The sequence below is a fragment of the Cydia amplana genome, chromosome 15, assembly GCF_948474715.1.
Source record: "Cydia amplana chromosome 15, ilCydAmpl1.1, whole genome shotgun sequence".
Classification (NCBI taxonomy): domain Eukaryota; kingdom Metazoa; phylum Arthropoda; class Insecta; order Lepidoptera; family Tortricidae; genus Cydia; species Cydia amplana.
In genome coordinates this window covers 15,790,286-15,811,089 of record NC_086083.1, presented here as the reverse complement: position 1 = coordinate 15,811,089, position 20,804 = coordinate 15,790,286, and the positions used below count along the sequence as shown (strand labels likewise).

Sequence of the window (20,804 nt, the reverse complement as noted above, 5' to 3'; positions counted from 1 at the left end):
CAAGAGACGACATCTCGAACAAAATGTTTCCGCACCTCTGAGAAGTGCATGCATGCATGCGAAGCCGAAAATTGTTAATAAAGACGCCACGAGTATTTCTTGACCCAGTTAAACAACGTTGCATACAATACTTTTTCTACCACCATTTACTTTGAAAACTAAATAATAGTAAATCAACAGTTATTCCATTGCTTACCGGTGAAATGTTATTCCATCCCTTTTATTATATTTTCTTGTGCTATTGTTGCAACTTTTTAACACGCACAAAGGCATTTTTTAATTTTTAATTTTTTTTTAATTTTCTGTAACATGTGTGGCATCTCGTCAGTGGTCGGTGACGTACTAAAAGCAAAGAAGTGCATGCACTTCTCTGAGGTGCGGAAACATTTTGTTCGAGATGTCGTCTCTTGTGTATACCTCAATGCCTTTAGGGTGGAATCACATCTGTCAGCATCGAGCCACATTTTATACATGAGAAATTGCTCGTTAGTATGAAGTTGCGTACGCATGCTTTCAGCTTTCCGATGCGTACGCATCTTCATACTAACGAGCGATTTCTCATATATAAAATGCGGCTCGATGCTAACAGATGTGATTTCACCCTTAGCCCCCATTTCCACAGGCGCTTTTACAACGCGCGTTAAAAGTGTTTGAATGACACAAATGGATACATGTGTATTTATTCACACGACAGCGGTGGCGCTTATTATCAAACGTTGTTGGATTTGCGACTTTAAGCCTTGGTCGTTAAATCGAATTTAGAGTGCGGACAGATTCAAGCGCTTTTTTAACGCGCGTTGAAAAAGCTCTCGTGCGAATGGGGGCTTAGTGAGCGTGGGCATTTTCACTTAACTGTGCACTTTAACGCGCGACTTAAGTCGTGTTTCAGTAACGTCTAACCGCTACATTCCTGACAAAATGTATGGGATTTGACATTGACCATCAGTTTTGTGAGGATTTGCTAACTGGCCGTTAAAGGTGCACAGTTAAGTGAAAATGCCCGCGTAGCGATTACGAGACTTGGTGGCATTTATTTATTATTGTTAATGGGTCGATCAACTATTTCTTGTTGTTATTCTGTCCTGTCAGCCAAGAGACAGTAGTAGCATAGTTTGTTAGAAGACATTGTACACCACCTTCTTCTGCCACGCTTGGTAGACGACCCTCTATGGAAAGGGTTTATAAGTATCACAAAAAGCGTGTTTGGTGAATTTAAATGCCTAAAAATCAGGTTTTAAAGAGTGACCCAGGAGAACGTAACCATGGCAACGAGTGACAAGAAAAAGTTGATTCACCCTAATGGTCCATAATAGATGAGACTGCGGCGGACCTCCGTACATATACTCGCGGACCCCCGAGGGTCCGCGGACCACAGGTTAAGAAACGCTGCTCTAACATATTTACCTTTATTTAGCCTCCAAAGGCCCAGCCATACAAAAGAAAAATCCAAAATCTGCCCCTGAAATTTAAACCCGAACTTGTGTTCTGGTTGAGTACTAAGTATTTTTATTTAATTATGTTTATGTATATATTTATTTCTATGTATGTATTTATATTAATATGTATTATATATGTGTATTTATATTAGAATGTAGGCTAAAGGTTTTAATTATTTACTTGTGTAATAATTGAACCATAATTTACTTTTCTGTACGTGTTCGTTTGTCTGTCATTTTCATTTGTCTACTCTCAATTGCTCAAAGGTTGACTAGAAGACAAAGGCCCTTATAGGGATAAGTTCGCCTTTGTACATTGTATACTTTCTTTTAATTGTATCTTAACCTGTCTTATGTACAATAAAGCGTTTGTTTACATACATACATACATAAACCTATTGTGTAGGAAATAGAGTTGATTTAGCCTTGTTGGAAAATTGAACGAAACAAAACAAAAGCGACTCTGTTCCAATTGAGTAGGTTTTAAATTTCGTCGAACTGAAGAGGTGCTATAGGTAGGACCTTGGGCCTTAGGAGGTTAGAGCAAAACTTACTTATTAGTTTTTAGTTTGAATGTTATGATTTCAGTAGAATTTATTTACAAGTTGAATCGTACATTTGATCATAGATATTAGAAGTGCGATGCAAAATATCGCATTTATTGGTATGTCAAAAAGTTTAAAATGAAATTTTGTATTGGTTTATATAAGTGACATTCCGTTCAGAAAAATAACAAAGTATTTCAAATAGGTTTCTGGGGCCAGGAAAACCAAAGATTTCCAGTTTTGTTTTTCTTGTGACCTTTGTTTTATAAAATATATATACAGGGTGTCTTATTTAAATCGGTCGGTATGGGAAAGTCTGAAACTATAAGACATACGAAGATCTGTTCTTAGGAACCATGTCATCGATTTTAATACGAAGAAAAACTGCATTCATACATTTAAAAAAAACCTCTACTCAAAATAATAAAAAGGCGGTGGTCATTTCGAACACTTACTAAAATAAATTTAGGAATATGAAAACAATACATTTTATTCATTTTAGACATTGTTTCATAGTAAAATTGACTGCTTAAGACCTACACAATCGATATCTAAATAGAAATAGTTTTAGTTTTATTTTTCAAAACGTCCGGGTTCGATTCCCGAGCTGAGTACAAGTTTTTTTTAATGTATGAATGCAGTTTTTCTTGTTATTAAAATCGATGACATGGTTCCTAAGAACAGATCTTCGAATGTCTTATAGTTTCAGACTTTCCCATACCGACCGATTTAAATGAGACACCCTGTATTGTTGATTATAATAGAGGTGTATAAGTACTGTCTAGTACTATAACATTTATACATGGTGTAGTACATATATGTTATGAAATTAAGCTTTACCATAAGTTAAGTACCAATGAGTTGTTTTGTTTACTAATGAAACTAGATTTATGATTTTTAGTGTTCCGTACAAATCTTTGTTCACGGATCACGGACACTTATGGGATCACTTTGGTCTTGCAAATAGGTTAAGAGTTTTTCGTTTGACGTAGATAGCTAAAATTTGGAACAGTTATAGCAATTACCACCACTAACATTATTATTTTATATAAAAGGTGTTGGATAAGGGACCAAAATTAGATCTATTCCAGTTATAGGTGTATCGATATTACTGTGATATATATAAGCAATATTTTAATCAAATGCCAAATTATTTTTTAATAAAGTTATTTCTTTTCGCTGTTTGTTTTATTTTTATCACTACCTAGTCTTGTTGGCGGTATTATACATTACTAGCGACCCGCCCCGGCGTCGCACGGATTACACAAAACCTTAACGTATTATACCACCTAAACCTTCCTCAAGAATCACTCTATTGACAGGTGAAAACAGCATGAAAATCCGTTCAGTAGTTTTTGAATTTATCGCGAACATACATACATACAAACAGACAGACGCGGCGGTGGACTTTGTTTTATAGTATTAGTGAAAAGGAGGTAAGAAATAAAATACAATAGTTCATTTAACATTGATGTATGTATCTCAAAAATATAGATCTTGGTAATTCTTAGCTAAAGTGAACACAGCAAGCAAAGGTGATTGTGAAAAACAACTGTACCCAAATAGGTTGTTTTAGCAATGGTAAACTAATATCAACTTTATGAATATTAACATATGGTTTAAGTTCCAAGCACAAGGAAGTGTTACCATGTCTCTAGATTTTTAGTGATATAATTCGTTTTTCTAAACTATGACATATCTCCATAGAAATATGAATGAGATTCTCATCCGGACACTATCCTTGTGCCGCCCAATGTACATTAGGATGTACACTCAGTTTCGATGGAATGTCAACCTTAAATAAAAACAAAGTAGGTAGCATTTCATTTGTCTCGTAAAATTTTCGAATAAATGAAATTCAACCCAATTGAAAATACAACAAGATTCAAACTTTCTTGGCTATAATTTTGTATGGTGGGCGGCACGAGGCTGTGTGGTAGTGTTTAGAAGTAATAATGACATTAATGAGTGATATTATCTAATAATCATCACAGAGTTATTGAATGCCTGTTATAAATATTATACTTTTGCGTTAATGCTAATAATGACCTATTTAGGTTCAGTTTCCACTTTTTACATTCTTGTGATTTTGGAAAAATTGTGAGCAAACCCGTGTCGATCGACAAGCGTGTCATTATGTCAAAATATGTAAAAACTTTTAATAGACAAAATGAACTGAATAGCAGTTATTTTTTAAACATACAGTAAAGTCAGTAAATGCATAGTCTTTTTTTGAAACTAAATATAGAATTTATAATAAAGATTGACAAGAGCTTAGTAACTATAAAATATTATGAGTAAATTATACTAACACTAACATCTAATAAATTGAACACTAAGATATGTTTAAAACAATCATAGAATTTATAATTGAACATTAAAAAGTGCATTGTCAGGTAAAACAATCAACTTATTTCATACTGTCCCGTTCTATTGTCTTATGTTAGAGCGAGAAAACTCACAAACACGGTACATACTTCCCTTTACAATTATAGGAGATAATATTATGTGATGATGCAGGGAAAAGGGCCCACTTTATGTGTCAATGAGGGCAATTTCTCATAATCGTAATTTTGTTTTTTGTACCATACTATATACAATTTACATATTAATATTATGCTGAAATAGCGCTTATTCATTTAGACGTATTGCTCAATCCAAGTACCATCACGCTCCGCGATTGTTGCGCTATTTAGGGTTCTAGCTAAATTGGTTGCTCAAAACTTACGCTATGGAATTTCCAATTTAGCAAGAACCCTAAATGGCATAACATTAATAATCCCGTGTGGTGACTGTACAAGCACAGTGGGACACTCTGGAGCAACTTTGACATAGGTTTGATAGGTTAGGTAAAATTAAACCTTATGTCATTGTCACAAATTTCATAATCAATTGAAATGTAGGTTGTTGTAGGCACGGAATGCATGATCTGACTTTCTCTACCATGGAATGCGAATACATGATCGTCATAGGGCAGGGGTCACCAATTAGTTTCATCAGGGGTCCGGTTCTTAAAATAAAATGAGCATCGCGGTCCGTTTTTACTTGAGTTTATTAAAAAAATCAAAAAAAAAAAAAATAGGTCGGTCATTTGGTGACCCCTGTCATAGGGTGTTAACAATAATCAAAAATCTAAATAATTATACAAATCATCATCATCATACGAGCTCTTATAACGACGAAGATTCAAAACGGGTTCCGGTATTGTAAAACATATACTTCAAGCTAGTAAGAACATATAAAGTTAAAAGTACAGCGCCAACAATCATTACAATATCGCAGAGATTTCTCTTGGGTTGGGGGTCGATTGGGTCTCGTGTCTCGCTGCGACGTGGAGGTCGATTCGGGCCCCTATCTTGACTTTGACTGCCTACAGCTGATAGTAATACAATCCAGTTTTAGTATGTACATTAAGAGTTTAGGTGTTATCAACCTTTTTTTATTGAAAACAAAAAATTGGTAAAAGTAAATGTCTGGTATTGGTTGGAAACTCTTGGTAAGTATACTTGTTCTGTCCTTTTAGGTAAAGTCAGCTGCAGAGAAAAGCTACCACCCCTGCATAGAAGTTTGTATGCATGGGTGGTACCATTTCTCTGCAGCTGAATGTACATAATTAACAAAGAATCAATCCATCGTCTGTTGGTTTAAGTTCAAGATCATATTTAACTAGGTACTGCTTTATAGAATGATAAAAAACGTGTTTGCTAGAGTATTAGGTATATTAGCATTATTACTTTTACCCTGTACATACCTAAATGGACAGACTTTAAAAATCCAACCATTAAAAAAAGCGTTTTGATATTTTATAGCTGAATAACAGGTTAGTATTTTTATAACTGGACATTGCTATAGTTATTGAAATAAGAATAATGTTAAGCGGCAGGCAAAGCTAAGCATTAGGGCCCTTTTCGATCTCCAAATGATACGCAACGCAACAATCAGCCAATCAATGATTGATCTGTGAGATCGAATAAAAACATAGTTTTGTGGCGTATCTCTTCGAACATCGCAATATAGATCAATAATACATAAACATTTTTGAAAATTAAGCATACATATTTAGGATACAATTTAAATACGGTCTTATATAAGATATTCTCAGTCACAATTGTAAATATCGTAATACATAATAATAATCACAACTTGGTATAGATAAGTAAAGTTATTCTTATAAGCGCGTCCCTTTTCGCTATTATTTCGATTTTCGTGCAAATAAAATCATACAATGACTTAAATTATTATTATTTAAAAAACGTAGGTACCAGTTATATCTTATAAGCAATTTGATATCTTATACGCCCTAATATGATTTATTAATTTATTACATAAATATACAGGTATTTGTGACAATAACGTAGTATTAACAATTGTTATGCGTGTCGAAACTGGCGAATGAACAAGCAATTTAGAAAATATCTCAGAGACTGGTCATTTTAATCACTTTTATTACAACGAAATTGATTGTCATTATTGTAATTACTTAGATAGATTTGACAAATCACTGAAGTTTATCATTTACAACATGCCGTTTCGACCCTACAGCACGAATCTTTCAAATATCGCTTTCTTAACTAATTCTCTCTTTATTAATTGTCTCACAGAGCTAGTTAAGTTGAGGACCGTAGGAGACGTATTAGGCCTCCCATGAGACGGTATAACAGAAATTACGCTCTCAAAGCTCTTACCATCCCGACATTAATAGAAAGTCACACTTAAGCAATTTAATCCCTTGGAGATCTATTAGGCCTCCTATCAAACAGCACAACACGACTCGCTCAAACACGTTTCTTCTATTCCATTAACCCTTATTAGAGTTATTAACTAGCTTATTTTAATGTGGGGTACATTAAAATAAGCTAGTTAATAACTCCAGGGCTCTTAGAGATGTATTAGACCTCATTCGTTACAACTAGAATTATGCTCTCAAAGTTCCCGTTCCACATTAATCATAAGCTAGTCAATTCGTGGACCCAAAGAGACCTGTTATGGTTCGTTTTTTTTAGCATTAGAAATGTAAACAATCTTGATGTGTCTTTTAATTGAAAAACACATTTTAAAAATAAGTTACGGCAAATATGTAAAAATTATGAATCTAATACAATCATTTATATTCTTCTGCTTTCATAAGTAATAGTTTTTGATTTTTAAAAAGCGTTTTTTAATTAAAAGACATGTCAAGATCGCAAGTTCTTTCTAACTTCTAAGTTCTTGCAAGTTCTTTCTAATGCTAAAAAAACGAACTATAGACCCCCTACGACACCTCTCACATAAGCTAGTAAAGTCTAGGGCTCTTAGAGATGTATTAGACCTCATTCGTTACAACTAGAATTATGCTCTCAAAGCTCCCGTTCCACATTATTCATAAGCTAGTCAACTCGTGGACCCAAAGAGACCTGTTAGGCCCCATACCACACGGTACAGTCGCCATCAGATATATCGGAGCAGCCAAGCACAGAATAACTAATAGTACTACCGTACAGAAAATTCACTCCTTCACAAAAGTCAGGTTTAGGTATAAAATTACACCTATATCGCCGCCTGCAAGCAAAATTGAAACTTATAACCGCGCACGAACCGTGTATCTCCTTTGCGCGCCGCAGTTTTATGACCGAGCTGTGAGTGTCGGCACGGGGTTATCACTTGACAAGTTTTTATACCTATACCCACTGATTTATTGTTTTTAAGATAAATATGTAGGAATTACAAGCGTTGATTATGTAAACATACATTTTTTATCCGAAGATAGCATGTCTGATTCTCGCGGAAGTAAGTTTCTAAGCCATTGTGTATTTTCAATTTTGCGCGAGCGCCGCGTGACACGACTATCGTGCGCGCCGAGCGGCAGCCCACTGCTATACGCCTGTCCGATGGGCGCGCCGGCCAAATGTACCTAAACTGCGGAGTGACACCCCCCTGAGCCAAGGCGCTCACAAACATCTGAACACGCCTCTATTGTCAGGTCGTTAGAGTGCGTGTTCAGATGTTTTTGAGCACCTCGGCCGCTCCGATATATCTGATGGCGACTGTACACCTCTCACATAAGCTAGTAAAGTCTAGGGCTCTTGGGGATGTATTAGAAATGTAAACAATCTTGATGTGTCTTTTAATTGAAAAACACATTTTAAAAATAAGTTACGGCAAATATGTAAAAATTATGAATCTAATACAATCATTTATATTCTTCTGCTTTCATAAGTAATAGTTTTTGATCGCAAGTTCTTTCTAAGTTCTAAGTTCTTGCAAGTTCTTTCTAATGCTAAAATAACGAACTATAGACCCCCTAGGACACCTCTCACATAAGCTAGTAAAGTCTAGGGCTCTTGGGGATGTATTAGGCCTCCTAGGAGACGGTACAGCGCGAGTTCTGCTCACCTCCGACGCGACGGGCGAGCGCCCGCGCGACGGCCACGTCGCCGCCGCCCAGGGATGAACTCTGGAGGGACAGGGATAGGGCCCGGGCCAGGGCCTCATCTTCGGACTGGAATAAACAAAAAAATAAGTAATAAAAAAAACTTCTTGCCGATCGCCTCAGTTAAACAGTAGACCTATAATGACGTTATTAATAAACTACTTACTATAAAATATAACAAGCCGTTGGTAAGAGACAACATTTAACATATGAAGGGTACACGGAAAGAACATGTCTAGTCACACAACATTTTGAGTTGTCGCGGTTTGAAAGAAACGATGTATTTAATTAACCATACTATTTTCGTGTATAGGTGTTTTAAAGTGAGAAAACAAGTAGTTTTGTTTATAATTACAGAGGTAACAGAAGCTGTAACTAATAATTCATTGAGAGCTCTACATTTTGAGATTAAAATCTCATTTTCCATAAAAAATTACTAGACATGTTTTTTCCGTGTACCCTTCAGATGTTTGCTAAGATAGTGTGTCAAAAGACTGTCTCATTTCAAACATAGACAGAGAGAATCATACTATTGTTGTCTTACACTAGTACTAGCACCGAAAAGACTAGGATGAGTATAGTTTTTTTGTTCCTATTTACTGACAAACTGGTTTGACCAACTGTATTTACCATTATTAAATTGTACACCGGGACTTAATCGCGTATCTAAGTTTTGAGATTTACCTCCGACGTTTCGAGGACGGCGTTGTCCCCGTGGTCTCGGAGAAGACTGGCTGGTTGGCTTGGCTGGGTTGGCTGAAGAGTGACATCCCTAGTGCGCAAAACGTTTCAAGCTGATAAACAAGACCAAGTGCGGGTAGTTCGAAAAACTCGCGCGGTTAGAAGATGCTGATGTCAACTTAAGCCAGTCTTCTCCGAGACCACGGGGACAACGCCGTCCTCGAAACGTCGGAGGTGAATCTTAAAACTTAGATACGCGATTAAGTCCCGGTGTACAATTTAATAATGTGTAAAAATCGTGAAAGTTTAAATCAGTGTATTTACCATATTGCCTTGTACCGCTTGCACGTCTTGTAGAGTGGCCACGCGAGCGCGGCCCGCGTTACTAGCTATGGGTGTTTGGAACTGTATCTTGTTCGTTTGTAACCTCACCATGGCTGCTTCGCTGTTGACAAAATAAAAATATATATAAGGTGTTACACCAGCCACTGAAAGTGGGATGGATACACGTTGTATAGGTCTTACTGAGCAACTTTTACTATGGGACCAAGCCCGAAACGACATTTCAACTTTAAACTGTTTATACGACAACGGTTTCACTCACTTGAATTTTTAGTCGCTACTGGCGACATGTTTCGGGCCCTTCGGGGGTCCATCCTCAGGCTCGAGTGCTCGCGGCGACTGCAACTCGTGCACTGATCGCGCCGCCCGCCTCGTCGCTCGTTGAAATTCAAGTGAGTGAAACCGTTGTCGTATAAACAGTTTAAAATATGTCTCACGAAAGTTTAATATCGATTTTCAACTTTACTTGTTTTTTAAATAAGTAAAGATAATTAAACATAGTGTACTTACGCCGCACGTTTTCTCTTAGCCGCCAGCGGGCCCTCGCAGGCGTGGTCCGCAGTATGTCGATGCTTCAGGCAGTAATTTAGAGTACACTCGCCACACACTACTGGTATCATCTCTTTCGTCTTACAACCTTTGTAGGCACAGCGATTAGTGTACACCTGAAAAAAAAAAAAATTTGATTCAACACGCAAAATTTCACGATTGGTAGGTTTTTTCTAAAATAGTTTTTTTTATATTTATTGGAAATAGTTTTTGATAGTGTGCATACGAGAGGCTGAAATATTCGCAGCATTAAGATAGAAATAAAAATTAAAAAAAAAATTGTTTTTTTTTTCCTCGCTTTTTTCCGGCAGTTTAAATACTGCCGCCATTACTAACGATTATTAACGATTAATAATTAACATTTACTTTAATAAGTACTCTCTTTCATTTTTTTTTCTAAGGCTAACTTTTCAGCCGCCCTCATATTTATTTATTCTCAATTTACAATGTATTACCTTTTTTCTCCTTTCTTTAGCCGGGTCAGACTGGCATTGGTTGTCTATGTGTTCGCTAACGGCCACATCGGGTCGCTCCCCGCGCTTCCCCGGCACTGGGGCCCCGCAGAGCGGACATTCAGGCACTTGGACATCTCTAGTGTTTGGCGCGGGGCAATCATGGTTTATATAGGCAAAGTGGTCTGAGCTGAGAATACATAATATTAATGAGCATAGATGCGCAATGCTTAATGCAGATGGTACAGCACAGCAGCAGAAGTTGGTGTTCAAAGTTATCTTCACGCGACTTTATTGTTAAGAGAATAAGAGTGTCAAGTTAATTTTGAACACCTCGCCCGCTTAGCAACTTACGCTGCTGACTGTACAGTCAATTGTAAAAATATGGGTGCACAAATCATACTCAAAATATGTCCCTTATGTCAGTGACATATTTTTAAAAATATGTCCCTTAAGAACTATGGAACATATTTTTGAGTAAGTAACTAAAATCCTTTAAAAAATGTATCATTACACATGTCAAATTTAGACTTTTTGAGTTCCTAACAGTAGGAAAAACTTAATCTGTGAGTTTTTAACCATATTAAAGCAATAGCTTTGCTTTGCTATTTAACAATTTAATAATGTGCTCTACATAACTAGTGTTATACTGACATACTTTTTTACATGTAAAGCATTGATGTTATTGTTTTAATTAATATGGATTGTGGCAAAGTAATACATCATTCAATAAATTATTAATAATATTGATTATCAAGTAGCTATGTGGCATAAAAACAAGTTTTCACGCAAATATAATGATTAATGATATAATTTCACTGTGAAAAACATGTGTTTACGCAAGTGTGTACAAGGACATAAAAATATGCATTGAATTAAATGTTTGTTTTGTTATCTGACAGTAAAAACCAATGCGTGAAGTTAAGTTTTTATCATAATGATAAAAATGTGTTACAAAACAGGGAATTTTAAAATTCTAAATATGTACCTACACAAATACTTGTATAGATCATTATTAGATTGTGTAACAATTGGATTGGATTGCCAGCACTCTCAAGAATTTCATACAATTGAATATTATGTACATGAAATTAGAAGGTTTAACCACCCTCCATAGCCTCGTTTGAGGATAATTTTAAGTGGGTGGTGTCCTCAATCTATGAAATCACCTTATACTTATGAAATTTGTTGAAATTTAACTTTATGACAAGTTGCACATACACAATTCTAAAAAGTTGCAAGTCACTATTCCTCATGGGGTCTTTAATGGTTTAATTTGATACTTGATCAAAGTGATTAAGTCAGTAGAAGAGACAATAACAATGAATCAGCAAAAAAATGATTCCTCATTGACAGGTTGATTAATGATCATTTTTTATAACCATCATGGCGGCAAACAAGTCCGCCTGATGTTAGGCAGCCACCACGGATTTCATGAACAAAAGTAGAATTACATACACACTGATTGCAGCTCTTGACTATATATTGAGGTTGTATGTTTATAAAAGTTTTAGTACATAGTAACATATGATTACTTCATAATATACAATTTCCCGAATGCAAGGCCAAAGTGCAGTCATTAATTTGTACTAAAAATGGAAGAGGAAGTAAGTGTAACCTTGAAACTACCAAAAAACGAAATAAGTACATATTAAAAAGGAATTCTGACATTTTAAACTAAGTATGTAGTTAACTTACCAGAATGATTCTAGACAAGCTCCACATTTCATGGGCAAGAAATCTGTAAATTCAGAATATCCTTATAACATACTGTAAACAAGCTGTCATTTAAAAATGAAGTAGAAATGTTGCAAATCACGCATAGTAAGTTACGGTAACTTCTAGAAGTAAAGGTACACTCACTTATACTGCCAAGAAGATGCCTTAACATATTGTTATCACTTACCCAGTCTATTACAGTTGCTGAAAGCACAATTTCGTCCTAGGTGTGGAAACTCCATAATAATTGTTTTAACTACAACACTTCACAATTCACGGGCACGTAAAAACCACTCCGATCTGACGCTTCTACGAGGAATAAACAGTGCTACGCGTTGCAAAACGAATATATACGTTCAATGATAATGAATTCGTCATCACATCATTTCTCAATGAAACGACATTTTCGCATCATTTTCAAAGAATTCTAGTTTATGAAGGTAGCTTGTAGCTTTGACTGTCACTGTCAGTACTTTTTCTAGATGTTTTCAAAAAAAATCTTAATGAAATTAAATTTACGTTATCATTTACTACATAACCAAGATAACCAACTATTTTTCATACGGTAATCAAATCAAAAGTAATCATTAAAAACAAAAAAATATTTTTTCTATAGCTAGCTCTAGTAACAGAAACAATGTGTCAGTGTGACAATTTCGCTTGACATTGACACAACATATTCAAGGTTTATTTTAGCGATGTGACCACTGACTTAATATAAAACTATATCAATGGATGTGACGAGTCCACTTTTTTTCAATTCGAATCATTCGAATTGATTCGGCCGCTGATTCGAATTCAAAATCGAGTTGACTCGACTCGACGATTCGCGTGGTTCGCGACAAGGTCACAGGCACAGGCGCGGAGCGAGTTGAGACGGCGAGTTACGCGGCAGTTGTTGTAAAAAGAACCTTCAGGGCACGGAATTAAGGTTTATTTTTGAATGGCCATACTAGCAGTGAACTCGAGTTGGGATACTTGGAATGGCGAATCAAGCGGCAGTTGTTGTAAAATAAACCTTCGGGTCACGGAATTAAGGTTTATTTTTGAATGGTCATAGTACCAACTCGAGTTGAGACGGCGAATCGAGCGGCAGTTGTTGTAAAAAGAGCCTTCGGGCTACAGTATTAAGGTTTATTTTTGAATGGCCTTAGTAGCAGTGTGATAGCGTTGACTCGGCTCGGCGAGTTGTTCGCCGAGTTAGCTAGTGGTCGAGTTGATTCGAATTGCCCATAGTCTTGATTCGAATTAACTCATCTGTAGGCTGATTCGAATTATTCGAATCAGATAACTCGACTAGCCCATCGCTAGTTTATTTAAAACTGACAGAATTTGATTACTCATTGAAATTAGCGATGTGACGAGTCCACTTTTTTTCAATTCGAATCATTCGAATTGATTCGGCCGCTGATTCGAATTGAAAATCGAGTTGACTCGACTCGACGATTCGCGTGGTTCGCGACAAGGTCACAGGCACAGGCGCGGAGCGAGTTGAGACGGCGAGTTACTCGGCAGTTGTTGTAAAAAGAACCTTCAGGGCACGGAATTAAGGTTTATTTTTGAATGGCCATACTAGCAGTGAACTCGAGTTGGGATACTTGGGATGGCGAATCAACAAGCGGCAGTTGTTGTAAAAAGAACCTACGGGTTACGGAATTAAGGTTTATTTTTGAATGGTCATAGTACCAACTCGAGTTGAGACGGCGAATCGAGCGGCAGTTGTTGTAAAAAGAGCCTTCAGGCTACGGTATTAAGGTTTATTTTTGAATGGCCTTAGTAGCAGTGTGATAGCGTTGACTCCGCTCGGCGAGTTGGCGATTCATTCGCCGAGTTACCTAGCTAGTGGTCGAGTTGATTCGAATTGCCAATAGTCTTGATTCGAATCAACTCATCTGTAGGCTGATTCGAATTATTCGAATCAGATAACTCGACTCGCCCATCGCTAAAATATTTATGTATTTCCATGTATCAGATTTTTTTTAATAATACACAAATTAATTTACATTGTTCTTTAAAAGCAGTATTTTAAAATTCAATTAATATTTCATTAAAAACTTATAACTAATAGCGGTGATATACGTGTCCCAAATGTGTGACCTTTTTGTCCTGAATGACATCTGTCAACTCTTCACGATCAAATACGTCGGGGGTCGGCCTGTGTTTTAAGAATTAATATCAATTAAATTTAATAAAAGTGGTCCTAATTGTGGATCACTGATTTATACTGGGCTTTATCAAAGATTTAGTGACCAAAATGAGTAAGCTAATTCCCTCTGCCGCTAAACTTTTGTCAGGAAACACAATCACAGTAAGTACTTTTTTTCGTTACGAATTTTCGGCTTTCTTTTCTGCTAACATGATGAGTGAGTACTTGGTAAAAGTTGATATTGTTGATCTCACTATGGTGTTGTTTTGTAGAAAGCGGCCACCCCGGTTGTAACGACTACGAAAGCAAAATACAGCACGAAAAGTGAAGCTACGTTTGAGATTAAGGTAAGCTTAAAAACAGTTATTGACGTATTGATACGAATCAGATGAACTTACTGTATTGTGTCAAGGTCAACGTTTCTATTTTTTAAGTAAATTAGCGCTTAAGTTAAAGTTACTTTCACTTTAATTATACATTTCTTACTTATGTAACCTAACCTTCAAAATTATTTATTTTGAACTTCATTATCTTTCTGTATCACATGTCTGAGGCACTAGATATGAATTATGAATATGACATTCCGAATGCTATAATATCTTGAGTAGTCTTGAGTAGTCATTGTAGTTAAAACAATGTTTTCTTTTTTAAATAAAAGAACTTTGTAAAGTTTTCCATGGTCAATAGGTCAATACTCTAATCTGCGAAATGCTCTCAAACATTTCTGTTTTACTATTATTATTAGTAAAAAAAATCTGTTGCATGCATCTGTTTAATGGAAAAACATTATTACTTTGACATACTTGTTTTTTATACTAAACCTTGTAATAGAAAATGAATGAATACAATTTTCTTAACTATTTTAGAATTTAGCTCGAAAAAGTGCGAGGATTTCCCTAGCGGATATTGACAATATGCTGAAAACCTAAGACTTCCCCCTTCCCTCTGTGACCAAGCATAGTACATATTTTAAAGACCCCCTCCCTCCTAAACTGGTCACATAGTAATGTTACATTCCCTAATTTTATTTTATTTGCACTCCCCAGCCCTACAAACTCCACAAATTGGACAAGGGCCCGGCTCAGTCGGCCACCCTCACATCAGAAGATGCCCTCAAGATTTACACGCAACTTGCCACGCTGCGGAGGATTGAGACTGCCTCCGGAAACCTGTATAAAGAGAAGATCATTCGTGGCTTCTGCCATTTGTACTCAGGTGGGTAAAGATAAATTAACACTTTCAGTGCCAAGTGCCCCATTTCCAATACAAAATGAACACATTAGCGTGTTCTTGGCAGTGAATGTGTTAACCTCCTAAGCCCCAGCCATACAAGCGAAAAAGTCCAAAATGCAACTCTGTTCAAATGTCTTTGTTCAAACATCAAATTTAAAATAAGACTAGGCAGAAGTGTGAGCCTGTAGTTAAGAATAATTTAAAATATTATCAAGCGTCATGTTACGGTCTCATAAAAAAATAACAATATTTCAATAAATTTATACAAGGGCTTGAATACTACATTATAAATAACTCGTACATGTTTCACTTAACCGTTTGGACGACATGCCTACCATGCCGCGTCAATATGAACCACAAACGGAATGCACAAAGGTTGATATTGGGCTGTTTATAGTTTTAGACAATCAACAATAAAAAAAAATGTTTTTATCCCTCAGGCCAAGAAGCGGTAGCGGTGGGCATGCGTCAAGCCATGCGTGACGTGGACTCGGTCATCACGGCGTACCGCTGCCACGGCTGGACGCACCTCATGGGCGTCAGCGTGCTGGGCGTGCTGTCCGAGCTGACGGGCCGCCGCACTGGCTGCTCGCGCGGCAAGGTATCTATCTAATGCCTTTAAACGAGCAATTCTTGCTTGTTTATTTATTTATATATATATTTCGGGGATCTCGGAAACGGCTCTAACGATTTCGATGAAGTTTACTATATGGGGGTTTTCGGGGGCGAAAAATCGATCTAGTTAAGTCTTATCTCTGGGAAAAACGCGCATTTTTGAGTTTTTACATATTTTCCGAGCAAAGCTCGCTCTCCCAGACATTGAATCTAAAGTGTAAGAAGACCTTAATTCCCCTGTTGGCCGCTGGTGGCGCCCTGGTGCTACAGCTATGAGACATTACTTAGGTATTGATAAATTTAATGTTGAATAGTAATAGCAGTATAAACCACAAAGGACAAGACTGTGACTTCGGCGACTTCGTAGCAAGCCTTTGTAGCAAGCCTCCGTAGCACGCACACTTACTTACTTCACCCCTCGAGTTATGAAAGTGTGCGTGTCTCAGAAACGAGGAAATCGGGCTGTTGCGAATGCGAAATCTGTCTTGTCTTACTCTGATCCTCCAACTGTGTCATAGAGAAATATAGTAAGACAAGAGTGCTCACTCCATACATCAGTTAGAGTAGTTAGACTATTAATTTCAGTGTCTACATCTAGCATTGAGTAGCGGAACTATCAGTACTGCTACATGACAATATTTTCCAAACCGGTTATGGTAATTTATTTTACTAGACCAAAATAATATTGTCTTTGGTTACCAAAATCATCCAAAATCGTTTTTACTATTTCTTTTTTATAACCTGCATTGTATTTATTTATGTATTAGAATGTGAAACTTCGTCACATTACCCTAGTTAACAACCCAATTAATTTGTACTAACGCAATTATGTTTTCCTTGTAGGGTGGATCTATGCATCTTTACGGAAGAAATTTCTATGGTGGAAACGGAATTGTCGGAGCTCAGGTTAGTACAATTTATGTATTTATTGTATAAAAAAAGAGTTGGTGCATTGTTACAAATTAAATAAAAATGTTAGTTGCTAAGTTAGGCTATCTAAATCGTCACAAACCGGTTTGAAAACTTAACCGGTTTTGGACCTTTTATTAGTTTATATATTTTTAAGTTGCAAAAGCCAAACTTCTGTTTCTTAGTATTTCAAATGATTTAAACGTGTAGCTTTCACAGGGGATACCTACTCTTACCAAATACTTCGATGATGCAGCCGAAGTCTTGTGCCATCCCTAATACATTCTGAGTTCTTTTTAGGGTTCCGTACCCAAAGGGTAAAAACGGGACCCTATTACTAAGACTCCGCTGTCCGTCCGTCCGTCTGTCACCAGGCTGTATCTCACGAACCGTGATAGCTAGACAGTTGAAATTTTCACAGATGATGTATTTCTGTTGCCGCTATAACAAAAAATACTAAAAACAGAATAAAATAAAGATTCAAGTGGGGCTCCCATACAACAAACGTGATTTTTGACCGAAGTCAAGCCACGTCGGGCGGGGTCAGTACTTGGATGGGTGACCGTTTTTTGCTTGTTTTGCTCTATTTTTTGTTGATGGTGCGGAACCCTCCGTGCGCGAGTCCGACTCGCACTTGGCCGGTTTTTCTTTTAAATATAAACGAATTTATCTTTGTTCAGGGCCCCCTAGGCGCGGGCGTGGCGTTCGCACACAAATACAAAGGCGACGGCGGCGTCTGCTTCGCCCTTTACGGCGACGGCGCGGCCAACCAGGGCCAGCTGTTCGAGGTGTACAACATCGCCAAGCTGTGGGACCTGCCGTGTGTGTTCGTCTGCGAGAACAACGGATACGGTAAGTAACCGGTTAAGTTGCCACTATTTAACAAGAAAAAAAGATATTATTAAGTGTGTCGACAGAGTGACATCCCTAGTGCGCAAAACGTTCAAGCGGATAAACAAGACCAAGTGCGGGTAGTTCGAAAAACTCGCGCGGTTAGAATATGCTAATGTCAACTTAAGCCAGTCTTCTCCGAGACCACGGGGACAACGCCGTCCTCGAAACGTCGGAGGCAAATCTTAAAAACTTAGATACGCGATTAAGTCCCGTTGTACAATTTTAATAATGTGTAAAAATCGTGAAAGTTTAAATCAGTGTTAAAAAAAGATATGGTCGAAAAAGAAGTGTACAGGTTTTTAAAAGGTCGGCAACGCGCATTAACACCTCTGGAGTTGCAGGCGTCCATAGGCTACGGTGACTGCTTACCATCAGGCGGCCCGTATGCTTGTTTGCCACCGATGTGGTGTAAAAAAAATGGACAAATTTTGGCTTACAATACAAATGAGCCGAAATGTATCAGTTTTTATAAGCAAAGTAAGAAACCGGTTAAATATTGTATGTAATACTGTAACCGGTTGCATTTTTTTTTTGTTGGACAGGCATGGGCACCAGCGTGGACAGGTCCTCAGCGAGCACGGACTACTACACGCGCGGCGACTACGTTCCCGGAATCTGGGTTGATGGCATGGACGTACTAGCCACTAGGGAGGCTACGAAATACGCTATTGACTACTGCACCAGTGGGAAGGGTAAGATAGGCCACTGATTTAAACAAACATCACACAATAAAACCTAAAATCATTTAACTTCAGGCATGTAACACTTTGACCGCAAAATACATCAACTGACGCGCGCGGCCACAACAATATCAACTTTTGTGCATTTCAACAAGGTTCACGATGACCGCACACGATAGGCGTGGCGTTTAAAGGGTTAAGGCCCATAGATTCTATATACACTTAAAACACAAAATGACGTGGCTCCTTTGCGTCGTATGTTCCGGCGTAGTATTCCGCTTAACACGTCTCCCGTAATGCCGCGTAATCATTTGAAAGTTAAAATTCATAACAATCAATTTGCGGTTAAATATTTCGCACTATTTACGCGTCTTTAGTATATGTTTAGTTATTAGTTTATTTTATTTTTGTTAGTTGTAATTAATTACTTTTATTTGTAGCATAATTATTTGATAAATAAAGTTTCAGTTATATACGTTGACATTTACGCGTCTTAACATTACCCGTACTTTGTCTACTAAACTACTATCAACTAAAATTAAATATGTTTTGTCCAGGTCCGCTAGTAATGGAAATGGAGACGTACCGCTACTCCGGTCACTCCATGTCGGACCCGGGCACGTCGTACCGCACCCGCGACGAGGTCCAGGAGGTCCGTCAGACCCGCGACCCCATCACGTCGTTTAAAGAAAAGGTTATCACCAACGAGCTTGTGACCCCCGATCAGCTTAAGGTATGTTTTTATCACGCTAACTTTACATTGGATGCAGATCCACACGAAATTCCAGCTTTGCACCCCTGCATACGTATATTCTAATAGTTTTGCTGACTGTACGTACGAGCATAGCGATGTCTCGCACATAACGGAGCGGCGTTTGGATGATAACCATGTAAGATTACCGGAAACCGGTTATTTTTTGCCAAACTGGTTTCAATTAATTACAGTAGCTCGGGTATCATTTTTGTTCTTGATAATTTTATAATAGTATCTATACTATATTCAAGTATCATTATCTATATTGGTGTGTTCCATAATAAAAAAATAAACTTATCAATACGTAATAAGTAGCTAAAATATAATTTGATTAAATTTGACACCATTTCACCCATATAGTGATTTATGTTTAACTCTACTTACTAAAGATTTAATGTAAAATTTAAAAGTTGGTTTACATTTACAATGTTAAACCAGTAATTTAATTTTTCATCAACAAAAGAAACACCATGTCTATAACTTATATCCAGTAGTCTGAGACGGCTTTAAATGCTAATTACCAACACTAGGAGATAACATTTTATCAAAATATTTTTAGGAAATCGACGCCAAAGTCCGGACAGAAGTGGACGAAGCGACGAAGCAGGCCAAGTCGGAGCCCGAGATCGGCGTCGAGGAGTTGGCCGGCGATATCTACTGCAACAACGCGGAGCCCTTCATCCGAGGCCTGCACCCCGAGGCGCCGCTCAGGCACGTCGAGGTCATGCCAAGGATGCGCAATTAAACCTTCAAATACGTAATCAGTTGGGGCAAGTGAATGAAAAGGGCTTCTGAAACTTACGCCATACTCCATGGGCTCATGCCCCAACTATTTAAAATGGCAAAGACTCACTAAAGATTGGTTGCTTCAAAGTTGCCCTCATTAATATTAACCGGTTAGCACAATTTAAATAACTGTTGTTTTTAATTTCGATTTTACATTTGACACTAAAGTTAACCGGTTTTGAACCGGTAAATTTTTGAAGCAACCGACGATTAGCATGTCATTGTCATTAGAAATATTGCCTCCGTACAAAGCCGATTCACAAACGAATTCAAATCTTGAGCGTAATGAAAATTGTTCGCCGAATTTTTTTATACTCTGGAAGAGTCATACGAAAATTTATTTTTAAAGAGAATTTCTACTATTTTTATTATTATTTTTATTTTGATGTATTTTTTTTCTTTTATGTTTACTGCGAAGTTTAGCACACGTTTAAATAATAATGGTAAATATAAATCATAAAGAAATATCGGCTTTTTACCTACGCCTACGCCTTTTTACTTTTTGATGGCACTTTATTGTACAAAGCATTATTTGTAGAAGGATTTTATAGCAAATGTGATGAGTAAGTGATGAATAGCGTATGTAGTTACCTTATGAGTTATGTTATTGTATATATGTATAAAACCATATGTATATTTAGTTGGGATTGAAGT

At 37.2% G+C, this 20,804-nt stretch overlaps 3 protein-coding genes across 3 annotated transcripts in view; 1 reads left to right on the top strand and 2 right to left on the bottom strand.

The window, feature by feature from the left end:
* The window catches only part of LOC134654661 (zinc finger BED domain-containing protein 4-like), a 1,082,235-nt gene that overhangs the window by 817,352 nt on the left and 244,079 nt on the right, over positions 1 to 20,804 (bottom strand). The gene's annotated exons all lie outside the window — the stretch shown is intronic.
* On the bottom strand, positions 8,273 to 12,564 carry LOC134654465 (AN1-type zinc finger protein 2A-like). Its single transcript, XM_063509907.1, has 6 exons — positions 12,321 to 12,564; positions 12,113 to 12,155; positions 10,418 to 10,604; positions 9,924 to 10,078; positions 9,396 to 9,516; positions 8,273 to 8,459 (listed from the first exon to the last, which is right to left on the bottom strand). The coding sequence occupies exons 1-6, from the start codon at positions 12,373 to 12,375 to the stop codon at positions 8,322 to 8,324; spliced, it is 699 nt and encodes a 232-aa protein (XP_063365977.1). The 5' UTR covers positions 12,376 to 12,564; the 3' UTR covers positions 8,273 to 8,321.
* On the top strand, positions 14,236 to 20,145 carry LOC134654642 (pyruvate dehydrogenase E1 component subunit alpha type II, mitochondrial-like). Its single transcript, XM_063510110.1, has 9 exons — positions 14,236 to 14,441; positions 14,552 to 14,626; positions 15,326 to 15,494; positions 15,953 to 16,113; positions 16,971 to 17,033; positions 17,717 to 17,888; positions 18,473 to 18,622; positions 19,168 to 19,343; positions 19,924 to 20,145. The coding sequence occupies exons 1-9, from the start codon at positions 14,388 to 14,390 to the stop codon at positions 20,107 to 20,109; spliced, it is 1,206 nt and encodes a 401-aa protein (XP_063366180.1). The 5' UTR covers positions 14,236 to 14,387; the 3' UTR covers positions 20,110 to 20,145.